Source organism: Phodopus roborovskii, unplaced genomic scaffold (genome assembly GCF_943737965.1).
Source record: "Phodopus roborovskii unplaced genomic scaffold, PHOROB, whole genome shotgun sequence".
NCBI classification, from domain to species: domain Eukaryota; kingdom Metazoa; phylum Chordata; class Mammalia; order Rodentia; family Cricetidae; genus Phodopus; species Phodopus roborovskii.
Window position 1 is genome coordinate 1922593 of NW_026125700.1, and position 25450 is coordinate 1948042.

Genomic DNA, 25450 nt, shown 5'->3' on the forward strand with positions numbered 1-25450 from the left:
ACTGAAACCCAGAAGACAGCGATCATTACTTTATTCCACTTTGGAGTTGTCAGGGCAGATGTAGCAGAGGAACAAGGATGCAAAAAAAAAAAAAAAAAAAAAAAAAAAAAGGCTTGATAGTACTAGCAAAAGAGTGATCCAAGTGACAGAAAATGGTTTTTCAGATTGATACACTGGAGAAGTAGAGCATCAGTTGCTCAGAAAGGTCACTGGGAAACAAGAATACTGATGTCATCTGGAGGAGTTGAGGGATATGAAAGGGTAAAGAGGGCCCACAAAGAAGGACCATAGGATCATGGAGAACAAAAGAAAGTTATTCTGGAGAGGCCAAAGAAAGCTTTGCTGACCACAAGGTTCTTAAAAGGGATACAAGTGAGAAACAAGAAATTAAGGCAAATGGCAAACAGGAAGCCCAAAAGTTCAGATGCTATGAATGTTTATTTTCTTGCTCAATTATATTCCATTAAATTTATTATTGACTTTTTGACTACTGTTACTTACTACATGGAGTCTTTCCACAAGTTTTTGATCACCAAGGCAATTTTTAGTGTCAAACCAAGAATCAAAGTCCTGTGGAGAGGTAAAAATTCTACAATAAGTACATGCATTTGTTTAAAATAAACTTGATACTCTATACATTTGTATACAACTAATATTGAAATGACCCACTTTAAACATACTTTCAAAACATTTTATTGTGATGGTCATATGTTTTACTTTTAAAATAGATGAAAATACTGCAATGGATGAGAAAATTTTAATGGTAATATAAAGGAACACTATCACCTTAGAAAATATTAGTCTATACTATATCACACATTATATCTAGTTAAGAAAAGTAGGATATAAAAATTAAGGCTTAAAACCCTTGAATCATTCTGTTCAGTTTGCTGATCTCATTAAAAAATATGTTGATAATAATGAAAACTAAGTCTCTCAAATTTAATGAAAACAACACACTACTCTAGACTCAATCTATAAGTGTGATAAAATAGGATATAGGCAAAATAACAGACAGAATAATTAGAATAAAACTACACTATTCCCAAATATGCTTACTCTAAAATTTTGGGGCTTATACTTTCTTGAGAAAACTGAGTATAAATTTTAACCTATTTTCTATGTTTTGAAAACAGTTGTTTCAGGCTAGCAAGATGGCTCATGGGGTCAGCATAACAACATGAGTTCAATCTGAGAGCACACATAAAGTTATAAAAAGAGCAGTGACTTGATCAAATTTTCCTCTGGTCTCCACACATACAGACATTATGCACACACAACAAAAATAATAAAAGACAGAAGGAGGGAGGGTGAGAACATAAATGATTATGAACATTAGGAAAATATATTAAGATGTATGATTTGGAACTGGGATTGGAGATCTGTAGTAAAGTGGCACCCAACATGAACATCAGCTAAGCACCCTGGGTTCAACCCTGAGCACCAGTACCCCTCACACAATTACTCTGTTTTAAACTTACATCTGCTGAATTAAAGACATCCGGCAATAAAAAGTTAAGTAAAGCCCAGAGTTCATGCAGGTTATTCTGCAAAGGCGTCCCAGTTAGAAGTAAGCGATTAGTGGACTTGAACTCACGAACAATCTCTGAAAGCTAAAAATAACATATATACATAGTAGTTACATTAGCATTGTTCTGGTTCTTAGAATGCTTAATATTCAGTTATATACTTCACTTAATGCATTGTGATACACTGAGACATGAAAATTAACTTCCTACAGAAAAACATCAAGTGCCACTGCACACTAATATACTAGACATTCCCACACCGGAAATGTGTAAATATTTATATATGACATCCCTCCCCTATCATAAAACATTTTGTCTCAGAAAATCAAACTTATTTCATGGTATCCAAGCTAGCACTTTATGAATAAAATTTCCCCACCAATCATGTTTATCTGCATGCACAGATAAGTTTCAACTCAACCTGAACACAATTTTTCACACCAGAATCAAGCTCATTTTCTCTGATACTATGTAGTAGCACTTCAAGTTTAAGACCAAAAAATGACAAAAAACATAAAATAAGTAATTTTAGAATGCTCTTAATGAAGCAATTATGCTTTAACATGAGTCATCTTATCAAGTATTTGCTCCAATGTGAAATTAGTATGCTCCATGTGGTGCTTTTGCTCCAGTTCTGTTCCTCTTTCTCCCAAAGTAGGCCAGTGGTCCAAAGAGAGGGCCATCATTATAAGTGAAGTTTTTCCTATTGTTGATGAAGTTGAATGGCAAGAAATAATTGGTATTTTTCAGTGTTAACACCAGACTCTAATTCACACAAGTCAGATAATTCCAAGAAATTCCTTTTTCTAATCCATAGAAATACACATAAGGTAAGTAACTCCTGAATAAAATAAGTCAATGCAAGTGATATTTGTACACCAAAAAGTCTCAGCAATATTAAAATAATGTAGCATGACAGAGGCTGCAACAGGAGCGACTACAAATGAATACCTAATTTGCATTAAAAATCGGTGCTCAACTTTTATTGGTACTGTATTCAATAATTTAGACTTTATGGGCACTTTAAAAAATGATTTTCATCCACAGTGTATAAAACCATGATCTTCTTGTTTTCATATTAAACACAGAAAAGTGAACAAACAAGCCTACTAAGTGAATGAAAACTTGAATAAAGATATTAAGAACTTACCTTAGATTTTTCATTTTTTATTCTGTGCGCTTCATCAATGACTAAGTATCGCCAATGAAACTTTTTAAACACAGATTTTTCTTTAATTACCATCTCATAAGAAGTCACACAGACATCCCACTCTCCTGGCATCATTTCGTCACGAATAAAAGCAGCCTAGTGCAAAATAAAGTTTGCTATATTACATTATGTTGACAGAGTGATCACCCAATTAAACTGTGTGAAGAATATTCAGGGTTGTATGGGACATCATAGATCATTTTTTGTCTTGTTCCTTTGAGAGATAGGAAAATCAGGGCCCCAAAATAACTTTATGGTCAATAATCTGGCTGTGTTCAGCACATACTTATGTACTTACCAACAAAAGAAAAGCACAAGCTCATATACATGAACTGTATACATGAACAACAGGCTCAAAAGGACATGGATGAAATAACTGAACACCTTAGTGTTATGAATGTCCAAGCGCTACTAAAATAATCTAATTAACATTTGGTAACAGTTCCCACCTTTGGTGATTTCTCATATATTCCTTCATTTCCCAGTAGAAAAGAATTGTGTATTTGGGGAATAGTTTTGTGACGTTCTTAAATGTTATTATAAAGCTGTAGATGTGGTTTCGTGAAGGGAATCTTCCCTTTGTAGTAAAGGAAGCTAGTAAACAACCTTGAGAATCTTGACAACTAACTAGTTTTAAATATTCACAAGCAGTGGCCAACATGGTAGCCAAATTGACTGGAAACATCTTCCAGATGTTATGGGCCAAAGTAAAACCACAAAACTTTAAAGGAAGCAGGGAAAAAAATCTATGTGAAAAGGAACTACTTGGTACTGTAACTTCAGAGTTACACTGCCTAAAGAGAAATCAATGGGTTGTGGACAAAATCTCTACTTCTTAATTCACAAATATGTACCAAACACACTTTGATTCATTCAACAATATTTATAAGTACTCAGTATGTATTAAAAGGTTTTCCTAGGACAGAAAAATAGCTTTGTAGCCACCTCAGTTAGATACTGAGAAGTTATCACATTTTAAAAGGCAATTAAAATATAAGAAGATTGTTGGTGTTGGGTGCCAGAACTCGATCTCATTGATTCCAACCGACACCTTATACTTGTTTCGCTGAGTAAAAGATTCAGCTTCATGGTTTCTAAATAATTTTGTGGAATTAGAATTTATTATTTAACTTAACTCATATTTAGAACTTATAAAACTATTGACCAGATTTATATTTAAATATCTTAATAAAATATGGAAGGTCACATGACTTTCTTTTGTTGGTATTAAAATCATATACATTGAAACTCACTCCTAACTGCACAATCAGTAGTGACGATAGAATTAAGACCATATATGTTTCCATATCCAATAGATATGGATTCGTCTGTGACAGATATAGAAAGGCAATATGGCAATAGACTTCAAGAGAACTTTATATCAGTCAGGATCAAGAGCATCTTTTTACCTTGCTCAGCCTAGACACAGGAGTGTGGGAGTGGAGAGGTACCTTGATCCTGCCACAACGAGACTATGGGACAGACTTAGTAGACTTCTTAGGGGAGGCCTTACCTAACTCTCTGAGGAGGAGATGGGAGGTGGTGGAAAGGGGAAATGGTAGGAGCAGGAGAAAAGGACTGGGGAGAACTAGGATTGGAATGTAAAAATTAAATTAATTTTAAAATACATAAAAGAGCATCTCTTCATATAGACAAGATCAATTATATCTCTACTTCACAACTCAAATGTCTGTATAGAAATTAAATTTTTCATTATTAAATACTGGCCTCCTAAGTTATTTACAGAAAGCTATAAAAATGGGAAGGTCAACATATCTGTCCCATATGATACCAAGGTTCAAATGGGTCTACATATGATCAACTGGAATTTTAGATACATCAACATCAATCTCTAAGAACTGAACTTAGCACATTAATCTTATGTGATTGATAATTCCTGATATTGAAATTTTTAATGATGAACCATAATAAACTGCATTATATGCATAGATGTTTGAATGTATGTATCCAAAAACCAACTTAAACAATTTCTTGAAGCAACATTTTTATTTGCCAGTGGTATTAAACTGATTGCTTGCTCTGCTAGTACCTCCTGATATTTTAAAAGAAAAAGATTACCACTACCAACAAAGATGAAACCACAACCTACTCATGGAGATGACTCACAATTTGTAAAATACTAACTTCACAGACTGGCTTTCAAGCTAAGGATAGTTCAAGTAAACACAATCCCAGCCTCCCAAGAGGCAGGGCAGTCATAATGAATGTACCTCCTCTCTCTGTCTCTCTCTCTGTCTCTCTCTGTGTCTCTCTCTCATTAAAACTTCCCAGAAGTAACTCATGAAAAATTTAGATTCTATGTATCATATTAAAAATCCATTGATTTACATTTTTATGCACCAGGCATGGTGGCTCACATTTTTAATCCCAACACTCTGGAGGCTGAGGTAGATGGAGGTGTTTGAGGCCAGCCTGGTCTACATGGTGAGTTCCAGGTCAGCCAGGCCTAAATAGTGAGAGCCTACCTCAAAAAAAAATTACAGTTTTATTATTGTACTGTGAAAACTCATGCCTGAATGCTGCCCTTTTACTTATAAACTTCAAGAAATGATTTTTGCAAAGTATCAATATCTTAGAAATACAATCTTGTAAGCAATTGTACTACATTAAGTAATAGCAATGACCAGTAAAGAGTTCTAAGTGACCAATTTGCTATGGAGAAATAGTAGGCTTAGGGAAGAATCAACCTTTTGATTGTAAATTTATGAACTCAGTATTTCAATTTTTAAATTATTTATAAGTTAAATTTAAATAAATTTAAGTAAGTTTTCTTCAAGCAAAATGATAATGCTAAAATTACATAATTCATTATGGTACTGTTCCTCTAAGAGTGTCTCATGATAATCCATCCATCTAAATATGTAAAATAGTATAAACTTTTATTTTAAACTATGTTCTCTGGGGGCAAAATAAAGACAAAGTTCAATAAAATGTGTTCTAAGCAAATTATTTTTGTTGTGTTTTGCCTAATTTATTACTTTTTGGTTGATTTTACAGCCCTAAATAATTATAGTCTACTAACTGGACAAATAACTAATTTAAATTCCTCTCCCTCCCCTGCCAAAACCCAAATTTCTAGTATTATCTGAGAATACATTCAGACATGTTACAAGTCCTGCTTAAACAGAAAATGGTAAGGTTATCTGCAGCTACAGAAGGTTTCGATGTGTGGGTGTAGGTGTGGATGCAGCAAGCAAGCCAAAACTTCAAACAGCAAGATTTAAGTCATTCCAATTTCTGTCTCCAAAAATGATGGGGTTGCTAATGGTACATACTATCTAAAAAGTAAACACAGTTCATAAATAAGTTATCTAAATGAGTTAGTACTTGCACAACACAACAGAGCCTAGCTCAGAGTTGGTACAAATGGAGTGTTATTTAGTAGCAGTCGTAGTCATACCAGACTTAACTGTAACAGCAATATTATGCAACTGCAGTCTAGAAATGATATTCTTGAAGTCTTTTCAAAGCTGTTTCTCAACTTACTCTTACATCTTTGTCTCCAACAAAACAAATAACACGAAGAGATGGAACCCATCGTTTAAATTCATTCATCCAGTTATGTAATGTAGACTTTGGAACTAAAACCATGTGGGGTCCAGGAATGTTTCTGTAGTGCTTCAGGTAACCAAGCAAAGCAATGGTTTGTAAAGTCTTCCCAAGACCCTGCATTGTCATCACAAGGGGAAAAACACAAATACACTTTTTAAATGAAATGATTTGTTAGAAACAACATTAGCAAAAATATGTGCCAACTATCTCACATTGGGAACTAGCTTTTATACCAATGAAAAGTGAGAAGGGACTTATTTATTAAAAAAAGAAGACACAAAAACCATTTCAATTCGTATTTGTCATGAGTGGGGAGGAAAAGAACCAACAACCTGTAGTCAAATTATTGTATAATAAATTGTCCTTCCATTTAGGACATGCTGACTCCATTTAGGAGCAAGCAAACTGATTACATAATCTCTTCTAGTAGATGGAAAACTAGGAATTTTAAGGTGTATGTTTCACAAAAATAGACTTCTTTCTAGAAACTGCTGAAATAGTGACCTTTCTTTCCTATGTCCCCAACATTACTCCGGCCCAGGTATTAAATATTCAGACTGTGCCTCTTAAGAGGCTTACAGCTGTCTACTTACACCTCAACCTTAGGAATCAAGAGGGAAGTGAGCAGTGCCATGAGAAAAGACCTTAGAGATCACCTAGCGAAGTGTGCTATATATATATTCCTTATTTTACATATCAATCCCAGTTCCCTCTTTCTCCCTCCCTCCCATGACCAACTCCCCCTTCCATCCCATCCCCCCCCACCCCATAGGGAGGGTGGTGCCTTCCAGGAGGGATCAACAAAATCTGTCAAGTCATTTGGAGTGGGATTAGACCCTCCCTCCTGCCTCTAGGTTAAGACAGTATCCCTCCATGGGGAATGTGCTCCCAAAGTCCTTTTGTGCACCAGAGATGCATCCTGGCTCCACTGTCTGAGTTCCCTTAGACTGCCCAGGCCTTCTAACTGAGACCCATGTTCTGGGGGTCTGGGTCAGTCCCATGCTGGATTCCCAGCTATCAGTCTGGGGGTCCTTGAGCTCCCCCTTGTTCAGGTCAGCTGTCTCTGTGGGTTACAGAAGTGTGCTTTTTAAAGTAGCATCAAACCCTCATGAACCTACCACCTAGCCCATGGAAAGGTAACTGTGCAGTATGATGTTCAGCCTTTTAAAGTAAGAGTTGGGGTATGGCTCAGTGGAGAACACTTGCTTAGTATGAAGTCCTGGGTTTGATCCCAGCCTCAGCAGTTAAAGTAAACACTAAATAATTAAGCAGCTTTTTGCCTTTGTCTCCAAGCAAAGAGTAGAACTTCACTCTATAAATCTAAGCTAAATGCCACTTTTATGGGCTAAATCTTATCTGATAAATCCCTTAAGATGAGTTGTTATGGGAAAATATCCACCAAAACCTGAAAATGTTTAAGGAAGGCAGTTCCACGTCCTGGATTCCCATAGAACAACCTGAGAGGAACAGAAAAGCTAAAGACAAGATTGTCATAGTAGCTCTATTTATACCGCAGGGGCTAACAATCAAAATGGGCAGAGGCTTGAGAGGAATGGGCAAAAACTCCTTAAGACTATCAGACAGGAAAAGCTTACTTTGACAAAGTATTTTAATGCTATAAAACTATATATGAATATGAAGAAGTCAGAATGCCAAATTATACATATAATATGATCTCAACTATACTCCTAGAAAAAAAAAGCTTATAAAGAAACATGGCAAAATTTCAACTCTGTTTATTTTTCAATGTCAGGATTACTATTACTTAACTAATTAAAATTACTTAATTAAAATATTTTTCATTTTTCTTAATTGCATACATTCTCTACAATACCTTCCTCTTTTACTAATCAAAACAAGTTGGGCATGGTGGTGTATTCCTGTAATCTTGGCTACTGAACTGGAGAGGCCAAAGCAGGAGAATCACAAGTTCAAAGCTGGCGAAGCATAATGGGACCTTGTCTCAAAAGAGATCACTTCTTGGACAGGTTGTAGCCAAGAAATTCTTAGGGTAAATAAACCTGGTCTTTCTGGTAATAGATAAAGCAAGGCCCTCCCGTTCTGAGCTGAATATGGCCCTCAACAGAATAAATGTAAATGTAAGGAGCTGCTGACCCTTGGTTTAAAAAAAATGCTCTGCCACACACCTAATAGCTGCTCAGCCAAAGATGAGTGCCTATGGGAGTGACTAAATGTTATAAGATGCATTTCATTACTTGGCCTTCTGGAGAATAGTGATTGAAAATATGGCTCCTGAGTCTCATAAATATTATATTATTGGGTTAAATAGGTTTATAACTCCCTCTGTCCTCCCTTTAATTTTATTAATTTTATCTTAAAATACAAACCTGGCCCTTCATATAATCCCTTCATGTATTCAATTATCATCTTGTATGATCTTACTTTTTCTTCAGTTATTTTACATGCATGACCATGAATCATTAGCTTATCAAAAGACTGCCATTTGGCATTCTACTACTATGGAGACTCAATCCTGAAGCTGAATGGCTTGGCTATGCCTGTAACCCCAACACTTAGAAGGCTTATCAGGCAAAAGAATTGAAACCCATCAGTCTGAGGCCATATAATAGTGGCCTATCATAGTGAGTTATAGGACAACATTGACTCATGTATGCATTTATTCATTCATTTATTTACTTATTGTTTGGTTTATATGCCCTACCTCACTCCAAAGAAGATGCCAGGTTGCCTATTATAAAAGCTTAGAACATAAATTAATGGCAAAACAGAAATGAAAAGTTATCAAGGAAAATTATACTAGAAGGTAAAGTATAAGAAAAGAAAAGGAAAGGGAAAGAAAGAAAAAAGAAAAGAAACAAAAAATTAAAAAAAAAACAAGGGTAGTCCTTAAAGGGTGAAGAGATACTCCTTTTGACATTGCCTTTTTCTCTGGGCTTCCTGGAAGCCAAAGTGCAAACAAACACAAAAGCAAAAGGAGGTGTTGTACCACTTCAGGAAATCTCCGTGTTGTGCAAAAGTCTATATTCTAAAGGTTATTTGAACAGTTGTAGACCACAAACATTCTTTTGCAGGCTGGAGACATAGTTCAGAGGTTAGGAGCACTTGTTGCTCCGACAGAGGACCTGGGTTCCATTCCTGGCACACATGTGGTGTCTCATAACCATCAGTGACTCCAGTTCCAGGGGAACCTCTACCCTTTTCTCACCTCCCTGGGCACCGCAAATACCTGATATACCTACAGACAGGCAAGCTGCTCACACACATAAAGTAAAATAGATAAACCTAAAAGGTAAATAATTTTGCCAGTGAATAGTTTACAGGCATAGGGTTTGCAGGAACTCTGGCCCAGGTAATGCAAACGTCCATTAAAAACTTCTAGTGACTCAGAACATACTTTAAATACCAGCATCTTACCATTTCATCAGCCAAAATACCATTGACTCCATTTTCATACAATGAGATCAGCCAGTTTAGTCCTCGAATCTGATAATCTCTCAGGGGCCCTCCTTTCACATCTGAAAACAGAAATGAAGAACCTCTCAGATTTCACTAATATACTCAAGGGAATTTGTCAAACTGAACTGTAAAAGCAACATGCCTATGATAAAGTACTCACAGGAAGGTGAGACCTCAAATCTAACACACACATTAGATGTTTTCCTACTCTCTGACAAAAGTTCTTCATCTTCTTCTTGTTCTGTGCGCCTGTGCCGATAGCTAAAGTGAAAAAGACAAAAACAAAAACTTTCACATTCAACATCAGTGCTGAAGTACCAACTAAGTTAGGTTTGCTAACATCGTTTTATGAAAAAGGAACGTGCTGCTATCTAGCGTCTGGCACAGAATTACTAGAAAAGCTCTACATTTTTAACTAATTAAATTCTGGTAAAGAAAAAAAAACATTATCGTCTCCAAGACATATTTATATTGTCAATAATCATATTTTAATATACAGTCATACTGAGCAAATGAAATGAGAAGGGAGGCATTAAAAGAGAGGGAAGAAAGTAGAGAGAAGGGTGCATACTCTCCAACAGAAATCAAGCTCTGCTTGTCATCTTTCTTTACTCGAAGACGCCCCAGTTTCATGGTGAGAGGAGATGTTGGAGACTTCTGTGCTGAAGGTTGAATAAAATGTGCAAAAAGTTCTGTCTGCTTCAGTAAAAACTCAAATCTCTTTGCTCGGTCTGCTTTCTAATTTACAAAAGGAGGGAAAAGGAAAGAGTGTCTTATTATATTAATTCAAAGTTATTCAGTAAACATTTATATTCTGCTTCAGTTATGCAATATTCCCAGTGCTTCTAACATACCAATCTACCCAATTCCCTTCATAAATACAGGAGGTAGTCACTAGTGTCATAAACACTTTACAGATGATAAAATGGAGGCCCAGAATGAGCAAGGAATGTTCCCAGGCTCCCACAGTTTGTAAGTAACCAAATTATAAACTGCTATTTCAAATAGTTTGAACAGAAGAAAAATGACCCAAAAGATTTTGTAAATACTCTCAAGAGAAGTGTATCCTTGGGATTGGAGGTGTATGCAGTGGTAGAACATGTGTCAAGGTCCAGAGTTCAGTTCTCCATGACCAATATGACAAAAGGATCAAAAAGTCAAACTTAGAAAATATGATCCATTCACCTTTCTAAAATGTGATTCTATTTTCCTTAATAAAGAAATTATTTAATCATTAATTATTATGTCCTAAACACAGAAATGCATATAAACTGGGACCAGGTATGGCACACATATTTAATCCCAGCTCTCAGAAGGCAGAGACAGGAAGATTTCTGTGATATCAAAGCCATGCTGGTCCACATAGTACAACCAGAACTATACAGAGAAAACATTCCTCAAACTACCACCAATAAATAAATAAATAAACGAAAAACATATAAGTTATGATATATACATACTATAAACTTAACCTTGAGAATTACCAAGCTGCATCTAGAAATACCTAAAATCTAAGAATATAATATCAGCTGCTCTCAAAAATATTTTCAATATCATGGTACGATAATACAATAAACATTGCTTTGAATTATGGCAATCTGGAAAATTATATTTTATGCTACTAGTATGTAAGGTTTCTACCCAAAGGAATAGAACTTAGAGAAAAAATATAGGCATATACATACATGAAGCAGTTAATCTATATTAAGTACTGAATGCTGATGTATACTTTAAACTTTTAATAAGCTCTGAGTAATACATATAACTTGTACCATCAAAATAAATTGGTTATCTTATTTTATTTATTATTACTTTTTAGATGCCTGTTTATTTTCTAATAAGAGAGAGAAACAAGGCATGTGCATTTGGATGGGGGGCAAGTTGAGGGAAAATCTGAGGAATAAGGGAAAGGGGAGCTATATTCAGAGTATAGTAAAAAAAACTATTTGTAATAAAAAAAATAGGAAAAAAATTAAAAATAGGCATGTTCACTACAAACCCTTAAAAGATCAAAAGACTTGTACTTCATTCTAGATAGAAGAAGGAATAAAGTTGTTCTTCCTTTTATTTAGAGTCATTTTCTGACCATTCAGCAGAGAGTAATTGATTAATGTTGAAAAATTAACACCAGAAACCTACAGGAATATTCATTAGCATAGATACAAGACTTAGAAAAAAATACATTCAGATGACAAGCTGGAAGGAGGCCAAAACTTTTGCACTTCATGTTATCCTCTCTGGAATGTTGTTTTTAGAACTGTTAAAACATTAACTGTCTCCTTAGATGTGGTCTTAAACCTCAAGGCATGGACTCTTGTAAAATAGCTATCAGCAACTAAAACATGTATTTCCTTCCTACTTATTTTTAAAACTGCAAAAATAGTCCTGCATGGGGAAAAGTCAGTTCCAACTACCTGTCCAGTTCTCGGTGACTGACATTTAAACAAAGCATAACACAATATGTGGTGCTCAATGAAGATTACACTACTTAAACGTGTAATACTTTCATGCATTGGGTAAATAAGCCTGAATATGCCTCAAAAGGTATATTACCATACTACATACTTCCTTAATGGATAGCATTCTTTTATATACAAATTAAGAAGGAGAAATGCTGATCTGGCATCATGGCTGCATTTCCCTCAGGGTACAAAGCCACACAAATACTTCCACTGATACCTCCATCACTGAGTAGACAAAATATTTTTGCGTTACATCATCTTAGTATTGATTAAAGACCACAGAGCAAAAGTGAAACATGGCTTCTCGTCTCAGCTATTCCTCACATTTTCCATGATTCTTCATTTTCTCCTTTGAAAATGAGATTAACGTATTCAATAAAAAGTAATTGTTGGCTTAGTGGTTAAAGTGCTTGTCACAACAATATAATAGCCTGAGTTCGCATCCCTAGCCCTCACGTAGAAAGTTGGCTACAACAGCATACACTCATTGACAAGAAGGAGGGGTGGATCTCTAGAGCTCACTGGCCATTCACCCTCACCAAATCTATGAGCTCTTTGTTAAGCCAGTGAAACAAAAATTAAGTTGAGAGTGATTAGAGAAGAAACACACCCAAACCCTTCCTCAGATTTAAGGAGACCAGGATCAAAAAATAAGGTGATTAAGGAAGATACCTGACATCAGCTTCTGGCATACACACACACATACACACACACACACACACACACACACACACACACAGAGAGAGAGAGCGAGAGAGAGAGAGAGAGAGAGAGAGAGAGAGAGAGGGAGAGAGAGAGAGAGAAAAAACATACACACACATACACACACACTTGTGACACTTTAATACATTAAATTAGATTTGTACTATGAAATTTGTGTCATAAACAGACAAATCTTTTTCATCTTCCATATATCCATAAAAATTAACTATAAGGCATGGGAAGTGGAACCAATAATCATAGAAATCTGGTCAATAAAGCTGAAGAGTCACAAGTTCAAGAATTTCTGCCTGGAATTATATAACCAGACCTGTCTACTATCAAACAAACGAACAAACGAACAAACAAACAAACGAACAAACAAAGAAAATCACAGTGGTCACTACCTTACCAAGGGTATATTTACCATTTTCTCTTCATATTCTGGGTCCATTTCTTTTTCAGATTTGGAAGCTTTAGCAGCAAGTTTTACTGGCAATGGAGAAGTGCTTTTCTAGAATTTCAAAGGAAATAAATATCAGCCAATTGCAAAGCAAGATCTTTAAGCTGGTCAATGTTCTCCCTTAAAGAAAGCCAAAAGTAATTAAATAACTTGATAAATAAATCACTGAGGGATATGCATGGAACAATGATGAGAGCCAGTTATGAAGCAGGGCTTATGATTAATTCAGTCCTGTGCACCTGAGGTCCAATAAAAAAGCTGTAATATTAGAGAGATGGCATTAATTAGAATAAAAACCAAAATAAAACACTAAGCCTTTTTGTCTATTTTTTTTTTAATTAAAGCCAAAGAAATGTGTAACCATAAAATAGCAGGCTTAGAAGTCCTGAACAGGCTAATGCTCAACCACAAACCAAAGAATTCAAGAAATGTAAATAATAACCCTCCCAAACACTTCTTTATGTACTGGAAACCAGCCAGACTTTCAGAATAAAAGACTCTTGCTTCTGTCACTGAAACAATACTTTTGAAATTTGTTTCCCTAGACTAATTAAAGCATGTACATTTTTATACAGTGCAACATGAACTCATACACTTAAAATAATCCAATAGTAGTACAGCTTCAAACTGGTCACTTTATTTCCTCTAGAAAGAAAACTATCCTATTCATGTTACAAAACATTTTATACAAGTGATTCATCAGAGCTATTCAGTATTAACTGTTAGTGGTTTTTAAGCTGTAATGTAGTGAACACTGGCATCAATTAACAATAATCTGTCACTACAGGTTCAAAATCTTACATAAAAACATAGAGTAAATACCTTCCTTTGGGAGAAATTAAGAGATAAGATAACAAAAACAAGAATCTAGTCATTAAGACCAATACCAAAGATATTTGAATTTGAACACACACTTGGCAGAAATTAAAGCACAAATCTTTTTTTAAAGCACAAATCTTTTTTGTGAAAACAAAAGAAATGAGGTCAGTTTTATCACAGCTTTTGTCAACCTGCCTTTGAAACCTTCCATAATAATTCAGCTCCAGAATGTGACATTAAACAAGAAAACAAAATGCCTCCAATAATTAATGGCTGTCTTCCAACATTTGCTTAAAATTTTATTTTGAGGAAATTCAAAGAAAGATTATGGAACTTGACCTAGGTTGGAGTCCTATTTGGAGCCCTGATCACATAACAACTATGTTGATTTACAGCATCTCATATACAGTGACCAACTATATCAAATGTCTTTTAATCCCAGCACTCAGGAGGCAGAGGAAAGTGGACCTCTGTTGAGTTCTAGGCCAGCCTGCTCTACAGAACAAGTTCCAGGACAGCCAGAGGTATTTGGGAGACCCTGTTTCAAAAATACAAAAAACAACCCAAAAAGTCACATATTCTACTAGTCTCATTTTCAGAGCAACAAACTCTTAGATATTAAAATATACATAAAATACATGAATAAATCAATCTTTTTAAATGTCCAAACTTTTATCTTAAATGGCTAATGAGATGAAGTTTTCAAGTTTTAAAACATTAACAATTACTTCATCAAATATATATGGTGGAGTAATTAACATATATGTGGGAAATAAACTTCACTTTCAGAAGATAACATCTCAGAAAAACATTTTAATCATTAATTATGTGCTTAAAAATCTAATCACACATTGATTGCCTCACCATAAACAATACTATTAAGGGATATGGGTAATCACTTCATTGACACTACTATCCACAACAAACTTTTTAATTTTTTCAAGAACTAGAGGTAAGAAAAAACATGCCATGTGAGCTGTCCCAATCATTTCACTAATAGTTCTATCCAGTTCTATCTCATTTGATAGGCCAGCTTTACACACCCAAGGGAATGGAAGCAGTACCAAATCACATAGTAAAGACTCTTAAACCAAGGTATATCCAGGACACCAGGAAGAAATGGCAGAGCTCCATAACTGAAATCCTGTTCTCTATAGTAGCATCCTTTACCCATGGGATTGAGCATCACTGCTATTTTTGTATTTTACAGATGATTTAAATTATCATATGCCTTTCTTATATGTATGTACTATATGATAGATAAATTCTGTCTGATGAAAGTAGATGGGGTCATTAAAAAGTGGAAGTAAATACCCTACTCTTAAGAGGCAAATGTTATTAGAAGCAGAAATAATTAGAAACTGTTATTACTAAAAAAAAAAAAAAAAGGTCTGAGAAATGGTCATGTAGTTGAGGGGAAACAACCTACTTAATGTCAACTGGCTTTTTATCATTGTCAAAGTATACTAACCAATGACTATGAGAAAAGGATAAATGTGTACTTCTTACAAATTCAAGGTACTTCAAAATATACTTAACATTTTTAAAGGGTTTATATACAAGTGCTTCTATTCATTTGTTTGTGTGTATGCACATATGAGTGTGAAGGTTCAATGCATCGAGAGTGTGGAGGATAGAAGACAACATCAAGGTTCCTTTGTTTTATTCATTTATTTCTTACATTCCAATCCCAGGTCCCCCTCCCCCTTTTCCTCCCACTCCCCCACTTCTCCCATCTACTAAGTCTATCTCATCATCTCCTTGAAACAGGACCAAGACACCTCTCCACCCCCACACCCCTGTGTCTAGGCTGAGCAAGCTATCTCTCCATATAGAATGGACTCCACTAAATCAGTTTGTGCATTAGTGTTAGGTATTGGATCTGCTGCCAGTGGCCTCTATTGCTTTTTACTTATTCCTTTCGAGGCAGTATCTCTCCCTCCACCAAGGGCTGCCTTTTTTCCCTCAGGCTTATAGCCACCCAGCCCCATAAATCAATCCTCCTAGCTCTGTCAGCCTCAAAAATGAGGTCTTCGGGTGTGTGCAGACTAGAATATTACCTGGTTGATGGAACCCCAATTCAAGATTGTATATCAAGGGCTCTTAACCCTTTCTCCAATCCCATCCCAAACTAAGCTTTTAAGGACAACTGAAAATTTTTTAAAAATATTGACCAAACTAGGAAAATTTGGAGACCTAAGAAGGGCAGCTTCCATCCTAAGTGGACAAATGAGGTTTCCACCAGGGCAGTGGATAGGTTCATGAACATACAGCAATATAGTTCATGTTTATTAAATATATTTCATTGATTCCCCAGTCTTTTCACAATGGAAATCCAAAAAGATACAATTTCAAAATTAAAAACTGACTACCTTGGCAAAAAAGGAGGAGGAGAAGAATTTAGCACTTATATTTGTCCAGTCCAGGGACTAAAAAGCACTATGTACATTTCTGAATTTCTCAACCAATTTATATTGATACTTGGTATTTGGCCCAGCTTTAATCACCAATGCTGTCTAACATCCTACATCCAATTCTTTCCATGGTTTTCACTTAGCACTACAGTTGCCTTCTATTTAATCAACTTGTAACAGTAAACTATATGACTTGAGTAACTGCTGGATTTAGCATCACTGTCTAATTCAAGGCAAAAGGTGTTAATTTCCTCCAAAAGTGGTCCATTTAGTCATACTGCATTGTATAATGATTCATACAAATCCACTTGAGATCGCTAAAGCATAATTTCAATTACCCACTATTTTTTTCAATCATCATGTGTGTCATAAAGGGGAAAACATCCACCTATAAACGATCTGTTCTGCAATTTTATTAGACATGAAAATTTCTTATACTCCATCCTATCCATCAACATCAATTTTTCAAAGCATTGTACAGTTTTACTTGCATATTCATGTGAGATAATACCTACTTCCTGGGTTTGTCTGGAATAGGTGTGACAGTGGCTCCGTCTCATGTATGAATAGTACCTCAGCCTACAGATGAGGACTTTACATCATTTACCAAAAAAAAATTATATATATATATATATATATATATATATATATATATATATATATATCCTATGTCCAGGAGTGAATGGTCCCCAGTAGGCAAGGGAAATGAAAGGCTGGAAGGCCAGAGGCCAGATGTGTGGGGCAGGGAAGGGGGGATCATCTGGGTGGCCTAGAGCAAAACACTATAATATCAGGGGCGGGACATGAGAGGGTTAGGGTGCAAAGATTGGACATTTTCCTAAGACAGCAAAGCATGGTTCCTCAGTGTAAAGACTGAAAGGTAAACCGCAGAGAGGTTGTTTTCTTGACGTGAGACCCCCTCCTCACCATGAGGCGGGGATCAAAGGAACAAGGAGGATTTTTCTTTTTCTTTTTCTTTTTTTTTTTATTTCTGTAATCCCAAAGACAGACACTGCCAATCAAAGCAAGCATTTTCTGCCAACCATCCTTCCCCTTCCCCATCCTGCTCCCCTACCACCAGCACCTTGAAATTTAAATTAAGCCCCAGTCAAACCCCCTTCAGGGATGGTGGAACTGAAGGGCCCAGATTTCCCAGGCAGAGGCCGACGGGAAGAGGGGGGTAGGAGAAAGAGCTAGGAAAGGGAGAGGCGGAGGCTTTTTCCTGCACAGCCCCATCCCCCATAGCGTTCCCCCAGTTCCGGGAAGGTGGGGAGGCCCAGGGCTAGGAGAGACTTGGGGCTCGGGATCGGGACACCCCACCACCCTGCAGCTCCCTCACCCTGCCCCGCCCCCGCCCAGCAGGAGGCCGGCAGGAAAGGGGGAGGGGAGAGAATGCTAGAGGGTTCTGCCGCCCCCGCTGCCCCCAACCCTGCAGTGATCATTGTACCTGTCGGCGCCCAAAGGTCAGGTTTTGGGCCCCTATGAGGGGCCAGGCTCAGGATGTGACCAGCACACACAGAGCGCGCGCACACACCCCTTTCCTATTTACCTCCTTCTTCTCGCCCTTCTCAGTGGCCGTGGCGGCTTCGGTGGCGGCGGCAGCCGCTCCCTCCTCCTTAAAGGTGGACGGCCCGGGCTGCTCATCCTCTATGACCACGATTGTGGCTCTGGCATCCGAGGCTGCCACGGTGGCTGCCTCTGTGGCCGTGTCTGGCTCCATGGCGTTGGAGCGGGAAAGATGTGAGGGGACGAGGAAGGGGAGAAGGGAGGCTCCTGGGCGGCAGCAGTGGCTGCACTGGAAAGAGCTAGATAGAGCAGGGGTAGGGAATACTAGCTTCCAACCCCTCCGCTCGCCCCCCACCTTCTTTAAATAACCCTCAACCCTGCCCCACTTCCGTCCACCCACCCTACGTCATGGCCTCCCCCCATCACCCTCCCCCCTCCGCCCCCCCTCACCAATCGCGAGACTCCCCCTCCCCACCCAGAGCCCGGGCTGGTCCCACACGACCAACTGTTGCCTGAATGTGGGGTGCACTCAGGGGTGGAGGATGAAACCCACACAGCTCATGGCCCCTTAAAAATTCTACTTCTCCCTATGCCCCCAACAGTGAGTCTTGGTTCCCCTCACAGATGTGTGCAGAAGAAATTCTCGCTTCCTCAGATCTGCTCTACCTACTCTGTGCCTCGGGGGTGTTCTCCCTTCTTGCACAAAGAACTCCTCTACTTCTGACTGCAGTATAAAAGGTCTTTCTCAGTATACCGGTTTTTTTTTTGTTTTTGTTTTTGTTTTTGTTTTTGTTTTTTGTTTGTTTGTTTTTTGTTTTTTTTTGGGGGGGGAGGGAAGCTCAGACCCCTTCTAGGAACTGTCCTTTTTGCAGGTTTCTGAACGAATTAGATTGCTAGCATACACTCACCTTTAGAAACTCTGCTGAGAAAGAGCCTGAATCACTTGATGGCAAAGAGATCCCCTTAGAAGGCAGAACCTGACTCAGATTTTATGAATATGTGTTCTACTTTCCGCTCTGGTTTTCTCAAATGGCTAATACTCAAGAGTCCTTCTTTTGACTGCACCCCTGAATTTTAAAATTCAAAGGGAACAATGTCAAAGTGTTCCACAAACCCTAGAGCAACTTGTGATAGGGTACCTCATACTGGTCATTGAATTAAACAGCTATGGTTTTTGTTTGTTTGTTTGTTTGTTTGTTTCTGTTCTGTTCATACCTTTTATATTAATCAATGATCGCTGGAAGGAGTTTGTAAAAAAGGTGCGTGTGTGTATAAACACAACTATAAATTATTGTTTCTATGTCCCCTCGTTATTTATCAACAATGGAAAGATTGGCATCCCACCCTTTAAAGTTCAGTCATTAGAGATGACAGACAACAAAACATGTAAGAAACAGTATAGCAAACTATCACAGAGCATATTGTTGACAAAATGAAGCAATTGCTTTCCAAAGCAGCTGTCACATGGTTAGCTTCCATCAGCATACCTTCCTAAACAATCCATCTAAAATAAAGTGTGCCTTCAGTAAATAGTACCATAGCAGTCAGGTGAGCTCAAATATTATCTATTACTGGTTACCCATGCCTTAGTGTAAATGGATGTGGATGTGAGATTGTGTCCCTAAACTAGGTCTTGTTTATCCTTCTCTCTCTCTCTCTCTCTCTCTCTCTCTCTCTCTCTCTCTCTCTCTCTCTCTCTCTCTCTGTCTCTCTCTGTCTCTCTATCTATATGTATGTTTCTCTGTGATGCTCTCTCTCCCTCCCCCAGTTCCTCCTCCTCCTCCTCTTCTTCTTCTCCTTCTCTGTCACCTCTCTCTTTGATGTAGGTTCTTGCCCTGTACCCCAAGTGAACCTTTACTTTGCAGCAATCCTCCTGCCTCAACCTCTCAATCCCTAGGATTACAGGCATAAGCAACCATGCTCCATGCTATGGTCTGATTTTAAACACGGAAAAAGAAAACACGGAAAAGAAACAGAGAAGAAGACTGAAGGGATGTGCCAAAGAGAGGAAAGAAGAATCTGTTGATAGTATCTTCTCATTTTACCTTCATTATGTATGGATCCCTCCACCTCAGTCCAAACACTGTTCATGTGATCTACTGAAGTACAGACATGCACTAGCCAATTGACATTGTGTGTCTCCATATAAAAACAGCTAGTATTCCTGAAGCATCAAAGTCTGTTGAAAAAATAAGAAGGAGAAGGAAATGAAGTCTACCAACTGATCATTAGAATATGAATTTTCTATTAAAATACACAGCTACATTAAGGGATGCAAATTCTTACCCCTTCCCCACTGCCTGTACAATCTCCTCAATCAATCAATAAGGTCCTTTGGTCGACCAATTATAGAAGAAGAAAGGAAAAAGTAGGATGTATACATATACACACCAAACAAAGGGAGTAAAGGATCTCTCTCTCTCTCTCTCTCTCTCTCTCTCTCTCTCTCTCTCTTTTGTCTTTCTTTTTTTTTTTTTTCATTCAAACTGCTACTGAGAGGAAATAGAATTCCCCTTTTTGTTAACTGCAGATTGCAGAAAGAGTAGAAAGGCCCAAGAATTATTTGTTGCTTTTTACTGTATCCCTGCATTTAAGATACCATATTCCTTATTGCTATGATACAATGTCTCCGGTACACCAAGTATTCCATGCACTTTCCTGAGGGCATCTTTTTCTGTGTGAATACGCATTCCACATTCCAAGAGAAGAATTTGGGAATTGATTTAGGGTTGGGAGATAGAATGTATTTGTATTTTGGCAATTTTTAATATATGTATAAGGCAATCCTTCCTTTTTAAGACACTGTGGCTGAAAGTGCATTCAGGTATGAGAATCTGGCTGGAAAGGTCGATGCTTAGTCAACAGACTTTGCCACGGGATTCATGCAAATATTGGCCTTTGGCTTATGGCAACAGCTGGTATTTACAGAGCATGTACCCTCTTATTTGTGAATCTGCCTAGAATTCATGCTCTGTAGACTTTGTTCATGTCCCCTCACTTAGGATTGTCGACACCCTGCTCTATCTGCTTCTACTCCAGCCTAATATGAACTCGTCTTGTGAAATGGTCTTTAATTGCACTACTCCATTGGGGCTGGAGAACAAAGTGAATGCTTATAAAGAGTGGAAGCAATGTGAATGTAGGAATCTCAAAATTAATTTCACCTCCTGTGTTAAATGTCTATTTGGCAGATATGAACATCATAGAAGTTTTGCAATTGTTGCTTCGACAAAATGAGACTTGTCCAATAACCACCAGAATGTATATCCACACGTGGTATTCAATTGATTTACTAAGTTCCTGAAAGCTACTTCAAGGGCCTTGTGTTCTTTCTCTTATCCTGTCTCTGAATTTTGTCATGGGACCCACATAGTAGCTTCAAACCATATAATTATTTTTAGAAGCTAGTACACAGAATTCTTGTCAGAGTATCTTGGTTGCAACTATGATACCAGATTGAACCAACCATCTTTCTTGTCTTTTTTTTTTTTTTTTAATTTATGATGATGGCATTTTTTTTAAAGCCAGATGTCCTTGATGCTGACAGTGTTAAGGAAAAGCTATTGGTCATATTGAATAGAACACTTCCTAACCACCTAATACTATACTTTTCTTTTTACTATTTAATCTATTTAGGTTTTTCTGCAGCAAATTTTGTAAATTTGTTTATAATTGCTTGATAGTCTTGTACATTTGTATAATGAATTTGAGTTCTGTTCACCTCAATTCTCCTGTGTTATATCCCTCCTCTGCTGGAACCCTTTCTTTCAGCAAGTCATGCTTTACTTTCCCATCTCCCTCTTGTGTGTGTCCCACATTAAATTAGAAATGTACCCATGCATGGATTAGAGGTTATTTACTGAAGCAATGGTGATTTACCAGTGGCTTAACACACTAAAGAAAACGACACCCCTGCCCCAACAACTTTTAACAGCCAATAGTCCCTTGTGGACAGACAGGACTTTGTAGACCCCTCTTCCATCCATGATGAAAGGTGGATGGACTCAGTCTTGTGCAGGTCTCATGAATGTAGCTACAGCCTCAATGCAGTGGCTCTGACATGTCCTAAAGACATCTTTCTGCTGAACATATCCCCGTCCTTTGGCTATTCCATCCCCTTTTTCTTCTTCTGCAATGCTTCCTGGCCCTTGGAATGCTACCTGCTTACTATCCAATACTGCTTATGCTCCTAATAATGTCATCAAATAAAAATCAGAACATCTGTTTTACTGATGAGAAAATGGAAATTTTAGGAGGTTAAACAATTCAGCTAAGATTCCATAGCTAGTAAGTGTCATAAGCCAGATTCAAATTCCAAGTTCACTCAACATTTCATTTTTTCCCATTTCATCTTTATCAAGTTCCCTGTTCTTCACGGAGCTTCCTCCTTAATCCTATAAGTTATATTGAGAAAATGACTGAAAGAAAATATTTCTATCGCCTATCTCCCTGCTGTTTCCTCTAAAATACCCAAACAGTAATGATTCTTAGGACAGTTACTGCTCAGAGGGGAAATCCTAAGGGATGTTCAAGAAGGGATTGGAAAACACTTGTAAAGCACATTCATAAATGGAATGGAAACATTAAGAATGATTGTGTGTGGCCTGGAGAGATGGTTCGGTGGTTAATAGCATTGGCATTGGTTCAGAGGACCCAGTTCAACTTGAAGAACCCACAAGGTGGTTCACAACCATCTGTAACTACAATTGTAAGGGATCTGATGCCCTCTTCTGGCCTCCTTGGGCACTACATCCATACAGAGCACAAACTTGCAGACAAAACACTCATAAAAGTAAGTAATAAAATTTTTAAGAAGTAATGATTATATAAATAGGTGATTGTTTACAAAGAAATATGTTCTTAATATACAGTTGAATATAAAGGGGGAAGGAAAGAAAAATGTATGTAAATAGTGAAAAGTCCTGCTCTAAATGTTACCAGGAGTTGCAGCAATGTGGTCAGATTATGGGAAACACCTTTTCCAATATATCTAGTTTTTTATTTTCTAGTATATCAGTTTTCCTTGATAAAGCTATTTCTTTATGTGGGGAATAAAGAAAATTTTTAAGGATGAAAATCAAAACATTACTCAAGGCTATAAATATGAGCTAGTACAATGAGTCAAAAACTGGGAAGGAAAACAGCATACGTCAATAATCACACAGAAGGGTAAGGCTAGAAGTTATAGAGATTAGGGCCAGCCTGGGATATATAATGAGAAAAACAATAGCATTTTATCCTAAAGGAGGAATGTGGCCATGTTGGGAAAAGTAGCAGAAGCAATAGAAATTATTTTACTGGTTACAATAATGTGACCTAGGTGAGGAACCACATTTAACTGTAACCATTTTAAGCTGTGTATTTTTCTTCTTGTAGAAAGTATTATGTAAAATAGGCCATGAAAAAATATATCCATTTTGCAGGTGCTTTCTAACCCTGAAAATCAGTCCCTCCATAATACCCTAAAACACAAAAGATGCTAAACTATATGAATTGAGTTTATTAAAGGTATAATATTATGCATTATAAAAATTATTACTGGCAAAACAGTGTCTGGCTTTGACACTGGAGTCCAAAAGCTTGAATGTCAAACCTTTCTGCCCTCAGATTTGCATCTGTAAAACAGATAGGATAATACATAACTTAAAATGGTTAATAAAGATACAACATAAAAATGGATGAAGAAGTATTTTTAAAATAAATGAAAACCACTTTAGATGGTCTTGGTGTATAAAATGCAGTCAGTGAATGCTAAATAACAGAAAGACAAAACTCAATGTAACACCTCAAGCTTCAGACCCAGCCAAGGATATAAAAAGCCCCTGGCTGGAAGTCAGCCCTAAACAGCTGCCAAGTTAATTGAGTCTATTATCATTTCAAAGGTCAGCAATTTAGTGGAACTGCACTTTTCTAAAGGTAAGTTCCAAAGAAAGGCAGTACACTAGGCCAAAGAGAATCAAGACACTTCCCAACTTAGACTGACACCTACCTGAAGGCAGGAAAAATATTTGATTCATGGCTTAAAAAAAAGAACATACTTTGTGTATGACAGTAGAATTTACATATCAAATACTATAATGGAATGATTCACTTTTTGAAAATTACATAGGCGTGCTCAGTCCAAGAACTAACTACACTGATACATTGGTTCCTCCACCCTCCACACATATATTTGGACTTCTAGGTTGGCTTTTCTGTTTGTCCTATTTCCCTTCTTCTATCTTGTCCTAGGGGTCCAGTTTTACCAGATATCTCATGCATAAAAAAAAATAATACACAGTTCAATTGTGCAGGCATCATCTCTAGTTTCTGCTACTTATAACACATTGAGATACAGTTTGAGTTCAAACCTTTACCTTGAATGAATGCTGTTCTTGGTTGATGTATTGCTATTTGTACTGACTAGTTAACCTCAACCATTTGTTTCAGATTCCATGGTACCTTTTAATGCTGGCCATTCATTTTCTAGACATGTGGGACACTATGGTTGGAATATCTTCAACCATCCACCAGTATGATTCTTGCTTGTTTGAAGATCACTTCAGATCTGGTACTGTATCCCTTAAATACAGTATGCTATTGATTTCTTCCTGGCATCATGTCCCTGCAGAGTTTTTTGCCTATTTGTCCAGGCCATGTCAATTGTCAAATGGGCTTAGATGGCTCCAGCACTCCTGCATCTCTCTCTTGGGATGGCTTCACTCCCTGTATATAGCTATCATTGGCAGATATCCCATGACTCTGGCATCTCTGTAATCTTGGGGTCTCTACTGCAACCCAGGCTTCACACAATGACCACCTGCACTCTCAGAGCCTTAACATGGGAACTATCCTGCTATACACAGTCTGTACTCAGTGGTCCTTGAAACCCAAAGAGGAAGAATCCATTAGCCCAATACTATTGAATCCTCCATCCCGCTAAAGCCAGCCTTAGATGAGCAATGCTGCCAAGTGTGGCTAGCATCTTAGAATGGACCCTGGCCTCTTTGACTCACATTACCAAGAGCCTCATTATTCAGTTACTTTCTAGGAGCAGAAGTCTTTGGACAGTCTTTCACAAAGTAGAAGCTTAGCTAGGTGAGATGTTACTCTGAGGGCACTTCTTTCTTTGTTCCACAATAGAACAGGAAGCTTCTTCGTTATTTTTTAAATCCTAACAATTACATCTTCTATTCCATCACATGCATTAAGCCTCCTAGTGTTCTTTTCTCTCTAAGTGTACACTTGGAATTTTTCTCTGCCCTACATGTTCATTTTCATTGTATACATACATAAGCATTATCAGTGACAACCATGCCACAGATTCAACATTATTTCTCTTGAAATTTTCACTACCA

At 37.3% G+C, this 25450-nt stretch overlaps 2 protein-coding genes across 6 annotated transcripts in view; one reads left to right on the forward strand and one right to left on the reverse strand.

Annotated features, from left to right (window-relative positions):
- Smarca1 (SWI/SNF related, matrix associated, actin dependent regulator of chromatin, subfamily a, member 1) overlaps positions 1 to 18502 on the reverse strand; it is a 70271-nt gene extending 51769 nt beyond the window's left edge. For 4 of the 5 annotated variants that reach the window (XM_051178467.1, XM_051178472.1, XM_051178471.1 and 1 more), the window contains exons 1-9: positions 18157 to 18502; positions 13324 to 13425; positions 10322 to 10488; positions 9911 to 10011; positions 9709 to 9809; positions 6247 to 6426; positions 2680 to 2835; positions 1482 to 1613; positions 502 to 570 (exon numbers count right to left, since the gene is read on the reverse strand). In XM_051178467.1, the coding sequence (XP_051034424.1) occupies positions 502 to 570; positions 1482 to 1613; positions 2680 to 2835; positions 6247 to 6426; positions 9709 to 9809; positions 9911 to 10011; positions 10322 to 10488; positions 13324 to 13425; positions 18157 to 18327 (1179 nt within the window). In that variant the 5' untranslated portion in view covers positions 18328 to 18502. The remainder of the gene's footprint in view (positions 1 to 501; positions 571 to 1481; positions 1614 to 2679; positions 2836 to 6246; positions 6427 to 9708; positions 9810 to 9910; positions 10012 to 10321; positions 10489 to 13323; positions 13426 to 18156) is intronic. The other variant, XM_051178469.1, reaches the window with a different exon arrangement.
- Ocrl (OCRL inositol polyphosphate-5-phosphatase) overlaps positions 1 to 25450 on the forward strand; it is a 486659-nt gene that overhangs the window by 395986 nt on the left and 65223 nt on the right. The gene's annotated exons all lie outside the window — the stretch shown is intronic.